Genomic DNA, 15,558 nt, shown 5'->3' on the forward strand with positions numbered 1-15,558 from the left:
CATCCTGGTAAAAAGTCAGTATACAATTAGCGTTTACTTCAAAATTAGTTATTGTTTTTCACCTAAAGTTGGTGCAGGCATTGCTGTGTATCTAAAGACACATGTTGCTGGGTTTAGTCCTTCATCAGTAGAGAGCAGAAGTAGTAGAGAGCAAAGAAAAGTCATCTGGGGTTGCTGGAAATGCTGCCAAATTCCTCTCAGGTCACAGTACCACTCACAGGCACACATATGCATCTCCAAAGCTTGTCAGCTTGCTGGCTCAAGGGAGGCAGTGTGCTCCCAACCCACCTTATGTTTAAAAGGCTCTCTTGAGCCAGCAAGCTGACGAGCTTAGGAGGCGGAACATACCAAACTAGCCATGTCTGTTCCAGGTGGCACATGTGGGTTACAAAGCCTAACAACTATTTCAAGGCCAGTGACTGCTACCATTGCGCACTTCTACACTTCAATAAATCTGGACTTTAAAAAGCATAAAAATAAGGCAAACTAGGGAAAACCGAGAGTCTTGCAATGTTTTCTATGCATTACTTGGAGAACTAGTGAGCTAATGTACAGAAGACAACCTTCTCAAAGTGGTGAGAAAGCATATCATTTAAAGCTGTCAATCAGCTTTCTTTTGTCGCGTCAGCTTCCGTAAGCTGGGCATCACAGTAGAGAACATATTAACCGGGGGCCATTGCATAAACTATTTAATGCACTTGATTAATAACTCTAATCTGTGTTTTTCAAAGTAACAGTCAAAGATGAGCCAGAACAACTACGCACCATCAAGATGGAAGCCTCAGATGCGGTCAGAAGGTGACATGCCCCTCTGGGATCAGAAAGGGCTTGTAATGATCTACAAGATGTCAGGCAGACTTGTGGCCAATATGGCCTATCACCATGTTCTCTGTAGGAATGCTCTATCCAGGGGATCCATCACTTTGTGATGATGCTCTTGTGGCCTCAGACTGTGTTGTACCCCTGGCTGTGAGCTGCACATGTTAACACACAAAAAAGATGACAAGCAGACACACCAGAGGAGACCAAAAACAAGATGTAACCCGGTAATGACAAAGAAGATGGAGAAATATTCATGATCACATTTTCACACACTCCACTGGGAATATGAGACACCAACCAACATGAAGAGAGGGAGTCCGAGGACCAACATTGATGGCCCTTATAGACACAGAGGCCTCAGTAAATGTTATGAGCCATGACCAGGTCGACAATCTGAACCCACTCCCAATGCTGCCACTTACAACCACTTAAATATTTGCCTCCAGAGGCATAGACCCGTTCCACCTAGCATGGACATTTACACTGATGCTTGCCACAGTGAGATTAACTGGCACACCAATTGTTTTGTCATTAACACCTTGAATACTACAGCATTTCATCCATGGTGCTGCAGTCCCTTAAATCCCATTGTTCATGACGAGCTCAGCTCGTCATGAGCACACGAGCAGTGTACTGCATGACGAGCTGAGGTCGTCATGAGCATGGAAGGGGTTAAGGTACACGCCGGCTGTCTGCTCAGCTGCGTGCCAGTGGAAGAGTTTGAAATGATACAATTTGCCCACAGCATACACGCCTGTGAGATCCACCAGCTACAGAAAGGCTCAGACCACCACGAAATCCGGCACACCCTGGGCACCATGGGCCTTGCACAATCCCACTAAGACGTTTCCTGCCAACCATACTTGAGAGCGGCCATGAGAAGATTAGCCATAAGATATATATTGTTGACAAGACCCCTGCACTGCCTATAAGGGAATACTGAGGGACCATAGAGCACACGTGGGTGCAAACCACCAGCTTGCATCAACTATTTCCATGCACAAACTCAAACAATGAGCCTGCGCTCTTGCAAACTCTATTCACCGGATGATTATACAGCATTGCTTCTAGTGGCCTTTCTACTCTCCTTTTATCCCAGCAGTCTCTTATACTAGGAACACATTTGCATATACATGCATTGCAGGCTGCATCCCGCATTAACAGATAACTCCTTGCCAGGATAACACTCTAGTGTCTCAACTGCTTCTGTTGCTCCATTAATAGAATGGCTGTTGTTAACTTGTTTTTATGATTCATTTGCATCGGTCCGCTTTTATGGCACTTTGCAATGTATTTGCACTTTGAAATGTATTTGCACTTACTTACCGGAATGCTGCCCCCTAGGCCAGTAGACCACACGCTGTCAGGGACAGCATTGCAGTGCCCTAATCGGTTTTATTGGGTTTTACCATATAGGTTGGCTGCATTGAAATAGTTTTGAGACTCCTACATTGGCTCGATGCATGGCATATTGCACCTTGAAAAACACTTTCTCTTACTCTCCATGCTGTAGTTTTGTGTTCTATGCACAAAAAGTATGCTGCCCAAGCCACATGACAAGAGTCTAAGTCTATTGATTTTAATAGCAGCATTTCTGGGACCACCTGCATCCATCACTGCACTCTCATTGGTAACGTAATGCGTCTGTCAAATGGCTGACTATATTCCTGGCCCTATATTCTGTTGATGGCCCGCCCTTATTGTAACAATCTCACAATGTGACATCAATTTGTGGATTTTAAAGGGCGTATTGCCTGGCACCTGCTTTGTAATGATTTTCTTTATAACATGATTTTATCTTGTGGATTTTAAAGTATTTATTGTTTGTCTCTATGTTATATGATGGAATTGTTAAGATTTTTTAAATTAATCATACAATAAATACTAATTGTCTGGTGATTTGGTCAGTAGACTTTTTCTGTAAGCCATACATTTATAAGGACTGAATGTTCAGGTTCTCTTCAGGCTGAGAGGTGCAGGGACTGTCTAATCTACAACTACTGCAAGCTGCAGTTGTAGATCTTTTTAGATCTCACCTAGGCAGCACTTGCGCTGTCTCTTCGGGATATTCCTATTTCAGGATATGGGCATTAAGTAACACCCATCTTTCTAATTGGCTCCTTTTTTTTTTTTTTTAGAGTATGGAGAGGTCGGAGGCCCCTTTATCTCATTTGGATCAGTTCCAAAACGACCGCCTTCTATCTCTCTGGGGGAGCTGTTTGCCTTGTCCTCTGGGGCCCCCTTTTTAGGGCTCGGACTCCTCCCCACTGTAAGTGGGGGAGGAGTTTCGAGATCCTAATGTTATAAGAAAAAAAAGAAGAAGTATCCTTAGGGCCTTGGTGAGAGGAATTCCAGACATTCCTTAGCGTTTTCTGTCATCTGGCCAGTGATTCGTCTTCCTTGTGTTTTCGTTTTAATAGGCTTGAAGTGATAGGGTAAATGTAGTTTTGTTCCGCCATTTTGGGCATATTTCGTGCGTGCTTGCGCAAAGAAGTACATAAATTATAATTAGGAGCTGTCAGGGTGCCTCCGTTAGTGAATCCAGATGGCCGGGCGCGTTCACAATTCTGCAGCGCTCAGCGCGCAGCTTCCTTGTTTTGTTAGGCACGGTGAGATTAAGTGATTTGTCCAGAATCACGGATGTTGAGCGTCGTTGCCGAGACACGAACCCCGTTCTTGTTTTGAATGGGACGAGCAATTAGAGGGTGGAATATTATTGTGATCTTAACGAGGCTCGTTAGAGCTAAGGAGCTGCAGGGGGGTGCCGTGTGTACGGGGGTAGATAAATGGGCACCACTGGAATATACACGCCGGGATAAAAGCCCCCTGGCTGAGGCAGTTTACACATGACTTGCACGTACTTTCACTTCATTCTGCCCATCTGAGCATTAATAGTGTCGGGGAAGAAAGGAGAGATGAGATCATTTGGAAGCTGCCTCCCGGAGCCGGCGACCCCGGTGTCTGCGTGCGCGCGGCGGACCCCGGGGTGGCAGAGGGCACCGCTCTGCCCCTGCTGGGAGCTCGCAGGCGCCCCTGCACTCAGCGCAGGACACCCCTCCCCGCTGTTTGGTTTAACCCGTTGGTGTCCCGCGCCGCCCATGCCCTTTTTGGCCACCAGTGGGGCTGACAGTGTTGATCTTAGCGTGATGTCTCTTTCCAGCTCTGTCAGCTGGCAGTGCCGTGTGTCTGTGCGCGCTACGCCGACGCCTCTCCCAGCGCTCAGCCCTCACTCCAGCTCAGCTCAGAGTTACACTTTTAGTTTGTTTTAGCCGCTGCTGCTGGAGTTGTTTTCGTTGCATACGTGCAGCCAGCTCCAGCGTCTCGGCGTTTAAGGACCGGCGGCTTAGAATCGGGCTGAGACGACTCTAGCGGAGGCAGAGACTTCATAGCACGCAAATAGTTACATGTGGATGAAGTGTGGCTAGCAGACACGTGCACACCTTCTTTATAAACACCCCAGATCTTTCCATCACACACAGTACCCATACCGCACACATTCAGAATCAGGGACGCATGCACCCCTCCCCCCCACACACACACACACATACACAGGGAGACCCACACATGCGCACACAAACAGAAACATACAAAAACACAGCCACACACTGGCCCACACAGGTGTCCACAAATACGCAAACATCGACACTGTAACAACTCAGGCAAACACATCCACCCCCACGCACACAGATGCCCACACATGCCGAAACTCACAGACGCAGAAATGTAGGCACACACAAACACGCTGACAGACACACAAGCCCTTAACACAAGGGGGCCGATAAACATAAACAGTGTGTGACTATGCAGGGTGACATTGGGAGTGTGCGGGTGAGCAGTGTGTGAATGTTACGGGGCAGTGTGTGAGTGTGCAGAAAACACCACACACACATACACCACACACACATAACGCACACACAAACCACACACCTCAGTCTCTCAACACCACACACTTGTCACCACTCAACACAACACACTCACCACCACACTCACTCCCCAGGCTCACCCCCACAGACTCACCACCACACACTCACCAGCACACAGAAAACAACACACACAACAACACACCCCCAGCCGTCAATTAATGCTTTCACCATGCACAAACACCAACAACCATCATCCATCTGTGCACGCTTTTACCAAGCACACACCCACCAGCCGTCAGTGCACCCTTCCACCAGGCACACACACCTCCAGCCGGCAGTGCACTTTTCCACCAAGCAATCGCAGTATGGTACACTTTACTTTTAAACATATTCATATAAAGCACAGCATGCCACCATTGGTAAAATTACAATTCAACAAACATACTTCCACTACACACCACATGCAGACACTCCATAACACATGGCAAAAAGACATTGGCATTTACAATGCCATTAGCTCAAACTCAAATAAATCCGAGCCCGATTGCATTTCTAATGCTTGTTTCCATATCTAGGCACACGATTTTTGGAAGTGGGGGGAGCTAGTCATTATGACTACTCTATTCAAAACTCCGCTTGAAATCGTTGTTACTTTTGCCTTAATCAATGGACCCCTTAGAAGTTGCCAAATTGTATTTTTCCCAAATATTCCAGAACCTATTTTTCTTACTTTGCCTTCCCTTTTTATCCAGATTATATACCCTAAGTACTGAGTTAAGCCAATCAGGGTATCTTGGTGGAGATTGTTTTATCCAATTAATACAAATTTCCCTCCTAGCTAGGAGAATCAATACAAAGAGGATTCTTTCTTTGTCCTTCGACGCATTAATGGCATGCAAGTTATTTCTGACCCCAAAAATAATCAAATCAATGCTTACCTCCACTGGTTGTTCTAGTACTTCTGAAAGTGTCTTACTGATCTGGCTCCAGTATTCCTCTAGCATCGCACAGTCTTGAAACATGTGGAGGTCGTCTGCTCTTTCTATTTCACATTTGGGGCATTTCTTTACTGTATTGTTTTTGAAATTTGACAGTTTTTTTGGTGTCCAATATGCTCTGTGGATTGTGAATAAGTGATTTTTTTTCAGAGGAGCAGATTTTGCCTCTTGTCCTGCGATGTTGTTTGAGGATTCCCAGAGTTTTTTAATATCGAGCTCTGGCATAGATTTGCACCAGATGTCATGAGGGGCTTTGTATTCTTCCTCACCAGATCTTATCAATGCCCAGTACCAGTAGGCTATTTCTTTTCTAAAAGGTTCTGTGTCCAGAAGTTTTCGTTCGATGATTTCATCCCCTTGCATATTTTCTTTTACTCCTTTGATCCAGCTATTTAGTTGGCAATACTTAAACCTTGATAAGGTTCCCTTGGTTTCTCTGTCTAGTATCTCTCATTCTATGATCTTGCTATCACTTATCAAGTTACCCCAGTAGTTTATGTTAGCTTCCTTTAAGGGGTTTATTAGGATGTCTTTTAAGCAATCTGGAGTGCCAGGGGAGTCCCAGATTGGAGAGAATTTGCTATAATAGGGTATTGTCAGGGTGGTTCTAACATCGTACCAGGTTCTTGCTGCTGATCTTATCATCTTCAGTTTAATATTTTTTTTTTTAATTTTGGGTGTCCGAATTGATATACATAATTGTCTTCCCCAGGACCGATTAAGGCCTTCCAATGCATGGGCCATTTTTCGCAAATGCCCAACAGGGTCCTTATATTTTTGAACTGGAAAGCTTTACAATATTCCAGAACGTCTTGACTGGCAATGCCTTTTTGCATCTTGCTTCTTCTCAGCTTTTTCCAGCTGATCCTTATTCCTTTTGAGGCCCAAATAAAACTGGATAACTCTCCTTGCAGTTTTTTTTATCTCCATTTTGTTAAAATCAAGTGGGAGAGAGTTGAACAGGTATGTGCATTTTGGAACTTTCGTCATTTTAATTAAGTTTGACTTCCCTAGGAAGGAAAGATGTAGGCCAGCCCAAGCCTTAAGGAGAGTTCTTATGTCCTTGTATATTCTCTTAAAGTTTAAGGCGGCTATCCCTTCAATATCCTTTATGTATTCTATCCCTAGATACTTTATTTTGTTCTTCACGAGGGAGTTCCCCGACAGGTTGTTCCATTCCATTATTTCAGATTTTGTTTGATTTATTTGGTATCCTGAAACTGCCCCGAACTTACTTATAATGTTTTCTATTTTTGGCAGTGAGCTTGTTAAATTGCCCGTGAATATCATTAAATCATCTGCAAATAATGCAACTTTCTTCTCCCAGCCTTTATGTGTGAAAGGTACTATCCCTTCTTCTCCCCTTAGTAGGCATTCACGAGGCTCTATATAAAAATTGAACAATAAGGGGGACAGGGGACATCCCTGTCTAGTTCTTCTTTCTATCTGAACCTTGTCAGTGAGACCCTCATTTACCAAAATTCTTGCTGTTGGTCTTTTATAGATGTTTTTTACTGCATTCTCAAACTTATCCCCTAGGTCGAACTTAGCCAGAGTGGCATTCAGGAAGGGCCAACTGGCCCTATCGAAGGCTTTGGCAGCATTGAATGTTATAACTGCCAAAGGTGTTTGATGCTGAGTCGCGATGTCTATAGTGGCAATCAATTCATGTGATAGTTCCGTTCCTTTTACTGTCCTCTGTGAATGGCTCTTTTTCATTGATTAATATGGTCACTAGTCCCTCCTTTTTCTTTTGTAACCGTCCATGAGGACTGCCCTTCTTACATGTGCTGTTTCGCTTTCGTTTTATTTACCATGCCTTGTGGGCACTCTTTTTTTGGTTGACTTTTCTTTTTTAAGCTAACACACATCATTCGCATTTTTCTATTTCCTATAACACACATCATTCGCATTTTTCTATTTCCTAATCAGTCGCGGTCCCAGGGGCGCCTGTCTCGTGCACTTCCCTCTCCCGCTTTGGCTTTAGAGCAGCATTTGTCTATTTTCTAAGGCTCACGTTTGTTCCTCCGATCCCGGATGCGTTTACATTTAACTGTTACAATCTGTATTTTGTTTATAGAACTGACGCCGAGACCCAAACCCAGTTGTATGACATTACAACGCGTGGTATTACCACGCGTGCCATTACAACGCTGTTTTTACAACGCAAGTCGTTACAACGACTTGCGTTGGAGGGCGCTGGATAGTGAAATAGTTTAATTTTCTATTCCAACTCCAGCCCACGTTACAGTAGGGAAGGTGTTGGAATAGAAAATTAAACTATTCCCTATCCAACAGCGCCCTCCAGCGCAAGTCGTTGTAACAACTTGCGTTGTAATAGCAGCGGGGTAATGCCCGCGTTGTTATGGCTGTTTACCCCCAAACCCAGTTCCCCAGGCCCAAAGTCGGCAGCTCTCTTTGTTACAGCATATCCCTACATGGGTATACTTGCAGCCAATCACAATCTGTCCTACAAGCTTGAGCCTGCTGTAGGTGCACCATTAATACATTGTTTTAGAGAACAACAAGAGTATTTTATATTATCATTTTATGGTTGAGCCTCTATTATGTTGCACTACTGCCCACTACATACCATTTTTATTTTCTTATTTTTAAATGTAGATTGAACATAATGTAGCACTACTTTGAATTTGGGCAGCATATCCATAATTTGCAGGAGTCTGCTGACCACCTTAATGTTCACATTTGTATTTTTAAAACACAAATCGTCAGCTTATGTATTTTACAAATATAGCCACCATTGACGGCCGATCCTAATGGGACTTTTAACTTCAATTCCTCTTTCCGATTTTGGTATTTACATGACGTCCGAGGTTTAAACAAGCTTCCTCTGCATTCTCAACATCGTGTGTGTGTCCCGAGCATAGATCCATACTCCGGGGGATATTACTGCTCCTTTTTTACACATATTGCTCTCAATTTTGGCGCGCATACAATATTCAGGTAATTCACCCATATGTGCTCTTCCGATTGTCTCGTGCAGTGGTGTAATTGCATATATAGGTCAAATTATCACTCCACTGCAAACAAAAAACATAATTAAAAAACTGTGTAATTTACAACACCAATAGATCCGACATTCACTAATGCAAGACCTATTGCATTGAAAATGCTTGTTTTGTTCAGTTTATAGAACTGTATACAACATAATGACGCTAGCCAGCAAGACCGCTCCATGAGCCAAATGCATGCTGTTGACGTGTGATCTGCAGTTCACAAATTTGAATACCGGTAAGGTCAACTCAGTCTTGAAGTCGTTAATTTAAAGCAGCTTTAAATGCCTATCATTTACTGCATCTAGTCAGCAAATGTCTCATGGAGTACTTTGTAACACAAGTTATTACTACGTTCATCCTACCAGCAAGTAAGTGGCTATAAACTAGAGGATTTGTGTGAGACTAGTTGTAAGCAGCTAGCTCAATAATGGAGATCGACTACGTGCAGGATCTATATGGAGCTTCATTAAGCTATTATTAAGTCTATTGTTTGAGAGTGTTTTAAAATTAGTCTCTCTGTGCTGGACTGATGTTAGGTGAAGTATCTGTACTATGTGTCTTTGAGGCGACATGATGTCTGTGTTAAAGTTCTGTTCCTTGTGCCTCTCCCATTACAACAACAAAGATCATAGAGTCCAGGAGTGTAGGATTTCAAGTTTGAGGTTTTAAACCAAACATGACCAATCTTGAGACTGGATTAGAGTTAAACTGAGCTTTAAAATGTAAGGCTTGCACCTAATGAGTGAGACACTAGATTTTACCTACAGTGTAATTACAACTTGAGCTCACCATTTGATAAGCATACATAAATCAATGTTGAAATGTTCCACTAAAGTGGCAGGAAGCCCTCATAGGAGGTGTTTCATGTATCTAAGTGTTGTAAAGAATAAAAGGTGCATACTGTTTATTTTAACTGAGGAGATGAATGTAGAAATTTAAATCAAATATACAAATATAAAAGTGGAGCCTGAGAAAGCTGGAGAGAAGTCATGGTATGAGGTCTGATCTGATGTCTCGAGGATGCACTAGTTCTGCTAGTTTACTTTGCGTGAAAGTTCAGCAGTTACAAAGCAGGATTGGTCTGTGTTTCAATTGCTTTTCTTTTTGTGTTTTCAGTCCATTATTTTTGATGAAGTGGACCTTACCGATGCCAGCGTCGCAGAGTCCAGCACGAAGAATGTCAACAACAGTTTCACAGTAAGACTTTCGTTTTCATGCAAAGTTGCTGTTTGCCTGACTTTTGCCATAACTTAAGAAGGCAGCCAAACTCCATATAATTATCACAATCAATATATCAAAAACTAGAATGATGTAGAAGCAAATCTGAACCTGGTAGAATTGGGTAATCAATCCCTGTCAGCCACATTATGCAGATATCTTTCTCCTGATCCGGTAGGAGACAGTGCGTGGTGGTGAATTCAGGTACCAGTCAGACAGGAAGCCAAAAGTGCAAGGCAGCGCACTATCCATACTTACAAAGCAGTCTTCTTAATTGCTAGCCTAATGTTACAGCAGGTGAGTTAGCTGCTTCAGCTTCTTACATAATTTAGCACTACTTATAATTAAACTCTCATTTCAAAAGTACTTTCAGAGTTCCATATCAGTAACTACATATGTCTAGTTAACCTTTTTCCTACTCCCCTCTTCTTCATATACTGTCTCTGGGGCAGAAGAATGGCAACATAAAGTGAAAGTCACAAAAGCTGTTGTGTTTTATTTTTATCAAGAAAAGGAGCAGCCTGTGTTGCTATTGTTTTATTTGTAATCAATGGAGGCAGTTGCCTGCCAAATATACTTCTAAGACATTACTTACACATTGGATAGTGTTGAGCATTTTGGGATGTTGGTCTGTCCAGGGGATTCTTGCTTACTCCATCAGATATATCTGTAGATTGTTTTTACATTTGATGTTTGAAATGGTGTAAATTAGAAATTACTTGTTTAGAGAAAAAGACGCCAGTTGGAGCCATTCACTACGTATAAATACACAGATCCATCAGCACTGCAAAGAAGACCTGATACTTTTTTTAAAAAGTAAAATCAAAAAAGACCAGAAGAACATTGCTAGGGACTCAGAACCCTTGTATTATCACTCTATCATCTTGTTCCCCAACATATCTCAGACTTTTTTGTTATCAAAAGACGAAGTAAATATGCTAAAGAAATTGAAAGCATGCAGGCATCTGATAGGTAAGACTTAGTCTATAGTGGTCTTTCCAAAACAGGGGAGTCCTTAGGACAAATGTGCATCATACCGTCCTATCTTCCTCATAAATGTGGATATTGAACTCCACGCTATGGTCCTGGCAAATAGATTGCTCAGGGTTATATACAAGATATGGTGGTAGTGTCTCTCAAAAGAGAGAACGTCCGCACATAACGTAAATATAACTCAAACTGAAAACAATTCAACGTGTAAAGTTACTAGTGTAATGATCTTAGTATTAGCCAACAAGGTGCACTGCTTTCCTGATTCACACCCACCACCAGGGGTGTCAAAAATAGCAAGAAAAATGTCCAAGCTAGTATCAAGAGCCAAAGGAGAACAGGTCAGGCAAGCACTCTCTAGATTAATTAGTATTACACCATGTAGTCATCATTTTCAAATCATGATATGAATAAGGGAAATAATTTAGATAGTAATCATTCTTAGCTAATAAGCCAATAAATAGTTCATTTGTGGATTGTGGATTTCAAAATACGGATCCAAATACTGATGTTTGTATTCCAAATCATTTATTCCATAAACATTAAAAACAGGTATTATATTTTCCAGCATACACCGCCGACACGTGTTTCGTCTTTTTAAAAGACTTTTTCAAGGCTGGAAGTAAGAAAAAACTACAATAAATGTTCACCAATACATAATCATATTATACACATCTCATAATTATATACAAATTTTAAAAAGGAGATGCCGACATATAACATTATTTAACAGAAAACATTGATTAATAGAAAAACCACAGAAGAAAAGGACAAAGAAAATACAAATCATTATTCATATATTTATCTATTCACCATATTCACCATTTCATAGGTGTAGAATCTACACAGGAGTGAATGACATTTTGAAATCACAAGTTAATAACCTAATGTTCTAATATCATTTACATTGAGTATAGTTGACATCAGAAAGAATCACTGATTATGTGATATTGGAACAAATACATGGGTTACCTCAATAATAACGTGTCGCCTGTTCACCACTATTCTTTCTGATGTCAACTATACTCACTGTAAATGATAATAGAACATTAGGTTATTAACTTGTGATTTCAAAATGTCATTCACTCCTGTGTAGATTCTACACCTATGAAATGGTGAATAGGGTGAATAGATTGGTGAATATTTATTGTAGTTTTTTTCTTACTTCCAGCCTTGAAAAAGTCTTTTAAAAAGACGAAACACGTGTCGGCGGTGTATGCTGGAAAATATAATACCTGTTTTTAATGTTTATGGAATAAATGATTTGGAATACAAACATCAGTATTTGGATCCGTATTTTGAAATCCACAAATGAACTATTTATTGGCTTATTAGCTAAGAATGATTACTATCTAAATTATTTCCCTTATTCATATCATGATTTGAAAATGATGATGACTACATGGTGTAATACTAATTAATCTAGAGAGTGCTTGCCTGACCTGTTCTCCTTTGGTTGTAGATTGCTCAGGGTGATAACATCGCTGGTGTACTAGGACCATTGTGGGTTTATACCTCATAAAAGTACCCTGCACTGTATTTGCCGAGCACAAATTGCCCTGGCCCACTGAGTGAACCTGGATAGCCCTGAAGGCAAGATGCTCATTGACTTACAGAAAGGATTCTATAACCGTAAACAATGTTATCACTAAAACCTTTACATTTCTTTTCCGGCTTCCAAATAACACGTCGCCATTCCAAATTAGGTAAAAATTTAGGTTACCTAATCATCTCATTGCTAGGAAAGGTCAATACATAAGGAATGGAAAAGAATAAAAACAACACCTTGAACCACAATGTGTTAATTGCGTTGGCAAGAAATACAAGTAAATAAAAAAATTACTGTATTGGAAGTACTTGCAAACAGCTTTAGATGAATACTCGCCGCACTCAATTCGGGACGTGTCCATACGCCAGAGTTTAAAAAAAATCATTAACAGAATAACAAAATAATTAATGATGCTGAAGGACAAAGAATCTCTTGCAAAAAAAGACTTGCATGCATGGATAATTCTGAAGGAATACAAAACTTCCAAATCAAAAACCTATCTCTAAACTCCTTGGCCAACAAAACTAAAAAACATTTACATCAAAGCACGATTTAGCCTTCTCCCAAGATCATCTCACGCAATGCCATGGCTGCGCACAACAAACCCATGCCCTGCCGATTATGCAAAAAAGGAGAGGAAAATATGACCTATTTACTTTGCATTTTTTGGGGTTACTAAAGAGCCATTTTAATATTTGCGGAGTTTGTCCTGCAGACAAGCACTTATAAGATGTCTTAAATCAGCAGATATTGTTCTTAACTCTGCATTTGGTAAATTCATATTAATGGCATGAAGGAAACTGGAATCCTGTGATTAAACACCAGTAAACCCTGTAACTAAACTAGCAAAACTATCCCTAAAGGACCTATACTAGAAACTAAATGCACTTTTTCAGATACCGGTATCGGTAAGAAGGATGTTAGTCCTGTAATTTGTTTTATCAGAGCATATCATGATGATTAGCTCAGTATTTTTACGAGGACACTTAGATTTGTAAAATTAATAATATGTTTGGGCTTAAGTGTACTATTTTTTAATATATATCTTTTATTTATTTATTTATTTTCGAAATTTTTATAGCGCAACAAATACCCTAAGGTGTCTCGGCGCTTGTGAGCTACTAGAAATCAGCCATTAACTTACTGGTTGAACAACCATGTTTTTAAGAGCCTGCGAAAGCTCATCAGGTTCGGGGCAGTTTTAATAGCCAATGGCAAGAGATTCCAAAGTTTTGGAGTGGCCACCAGAAAACGTCTGTCTCCCCAGGTGGCAGTTCTTGTACGCGGTACAGGGAGGAGACAGATGTTAGCCGATCTTAGTTGCCTCTTGGGGGTGTATAGCTGAAAGGCTTCTGTGAGGAACCTGGGTCCAACGCCATGTACTGCCTTATAGGCAATGCAGAGGGCCTTAAATTTGATACGGCTTTCGACTCTCAGCCAGTGGAGATGACGAATGGTAGGAGTGGTGGGCTTGCGACGAGAAATGTTAAGAAGAATCCTTGCAGCCGCATTCTGAATAGACTGCAACTTCATTAGGACACGCTTCTGTGTGTTTAAAAAGAGAGCGTTCCCATAGTCTATTTTTGAGAAAACTAAGGTAGAGACCAGGGTCTTCCCAGCTGAGGTAGGGAGGTAAGGCAAAAGTTTCTTAATTTTTTTCAAAATAAAGAATGCTGAAGAGACAACCTTGTTTGTGTGGAGGTCGAAAGACAGTTTACTGTCAAAAATCACTCCCAGGTTTCTGGCCTTTTCTACTGGGACAGGTGGAGGGCCCAGCTTTTCAGGCCACCAGATAGAAGACCATTCAGGAGAGAGCCTACCGAAAGTCATGATCTCGGTCTTATCCGAGTTAAGCCTCAGACAGTTCGAGGCCATCCAAGTGCTGACCTCGAGCATGGCTCTCTGGAAGTTGGCTGCCACAATAGGGCCATCTCTATGGATTGCCAGAACCAGCTGGGTATCGTCTGCGTAGGATGTGAGCCGTACCCCATGGGCCTTTATTACCCTCGCTAAGTCCGCTACGTAGATGTTAAATAGCATAGGACTTAGCGAGGAGCCCTGTGGGACTCCACAGGGGAGTGCAGAGATAGAGGAGTAGAAATCTCCCAGCCTCACTGTCTGGGTACGGTTTTCCAGGAAAGATGAAATAAGGTCCCTGGCCATACCATTTATCCCCAAGGCTGTGACACGGTCGACCAGGATACCATGGTCGACCGTGTCAAAGGCTGCAGACAAATCCAGAAGGATCAGGACAGCCGCCCCTCCCTGGTCCATGATAGCCCTGATCTCATCTGAGGCCTTTATCAAGGCGGTCTCCGTTCCATGCCCTTTCCTGAACCCAAACTGCGTTTCGTCGAGGAGTTGGTGAGCCTCGACGAACTCTGAGAGTTGTTTGTTCATCAGAGATTCGCATATTTTGGCAGGAAAGGGCAGACACGCAATGGGTCTGTAACTGGCCACAGCTGTAGGGTCCAGGGAAGGTTTTTTCAAAAGGGGTTTGATTACAGCCTTCTTCCAAGGACTGGGGTATTGACCTGTCTGGAATGCAGTGTTGCAAATTTCCATGAGTGGACGCGAGATCACTTCAGTGAGTTTTGCCATCACGGAAGGAGGACAAGGGTCCAGAGGGGAGCCCGACTTAGTGGTGGAAATGAGTCTGATAATATTGTCTTGTGTGGTGGGCGTAAAACAGGGAAAGCGATCATGATTATGATCAGAAATTACTTTTTCCTCATTACAGACTCTATGTTTAGTCCTGGTATCCCCTTCGAAAGAGGAATATATATCAGCCACCTTTGTGGTGAAGAATGTGGAGAGATCATTGCAGAAGGTCTGTGAGGGTTCGACCCCCGGTCCCGTAGAGGGAGTGGACAGAGTCGTGACGACAGAGAACAGCTCTCTAGCAGAATTTGTGGCATTCTCTATTTGTGCCGAGAAAAAGACAGTTTTTCGGGCAATAATCGCCTTTTTATATATTGTGAGGGCATCTTTATAGGTTTGTTTGGCTATGGGGCAGTAGACTTTCCTCCAACGCCTTTCTAGGTTTCTGCAGTGTTGCCGATGAAGTCTAAGATCTTCAGTATACCAAGCGGCCGACGGAG

General features: G+C 42.1%; 1 protein-coding gene across 5 annotated transcripts in view; it reads left to right on the top strand.

The window, feature by feature from the left end:
• The window catches only part of DGKD (diacylglycerol kinase delta), a 977,235-nt gene that overhangs the window by 105,070 nt on the left and 856,607 nt on the right, over positions 1 to 15,558 (top strand). For all 5 annotated transcript variants that reach the window (XM_078666032.1, XM_078666033.1, XM_078666031.1 and 2 more), the window contains exon 5: positions 9,817 to 9,897. In XM_078666032.1, the coding sequence (XP_078522158.1) occupies positions 9,817 to 9,897 (81 nt within the window). The remainder of the gene's footprint in view (positions 1 to 9,816; positions 9,898 to 15,558) is intronic.

The sequence above is a fragment of the Lissotriton helveticus genome, chromosome 11, assembly GCF_964261635.1.
Source record: "Lissotriton helveticus chromosome 11, aLisHel1.1, whole genome shotgun sequence".
NCBI lineage: Eukaryota > Metazoa > Chordata > Amphibia > Caudata > Salamandridae > Lissotriton > Lissotriton helveticus.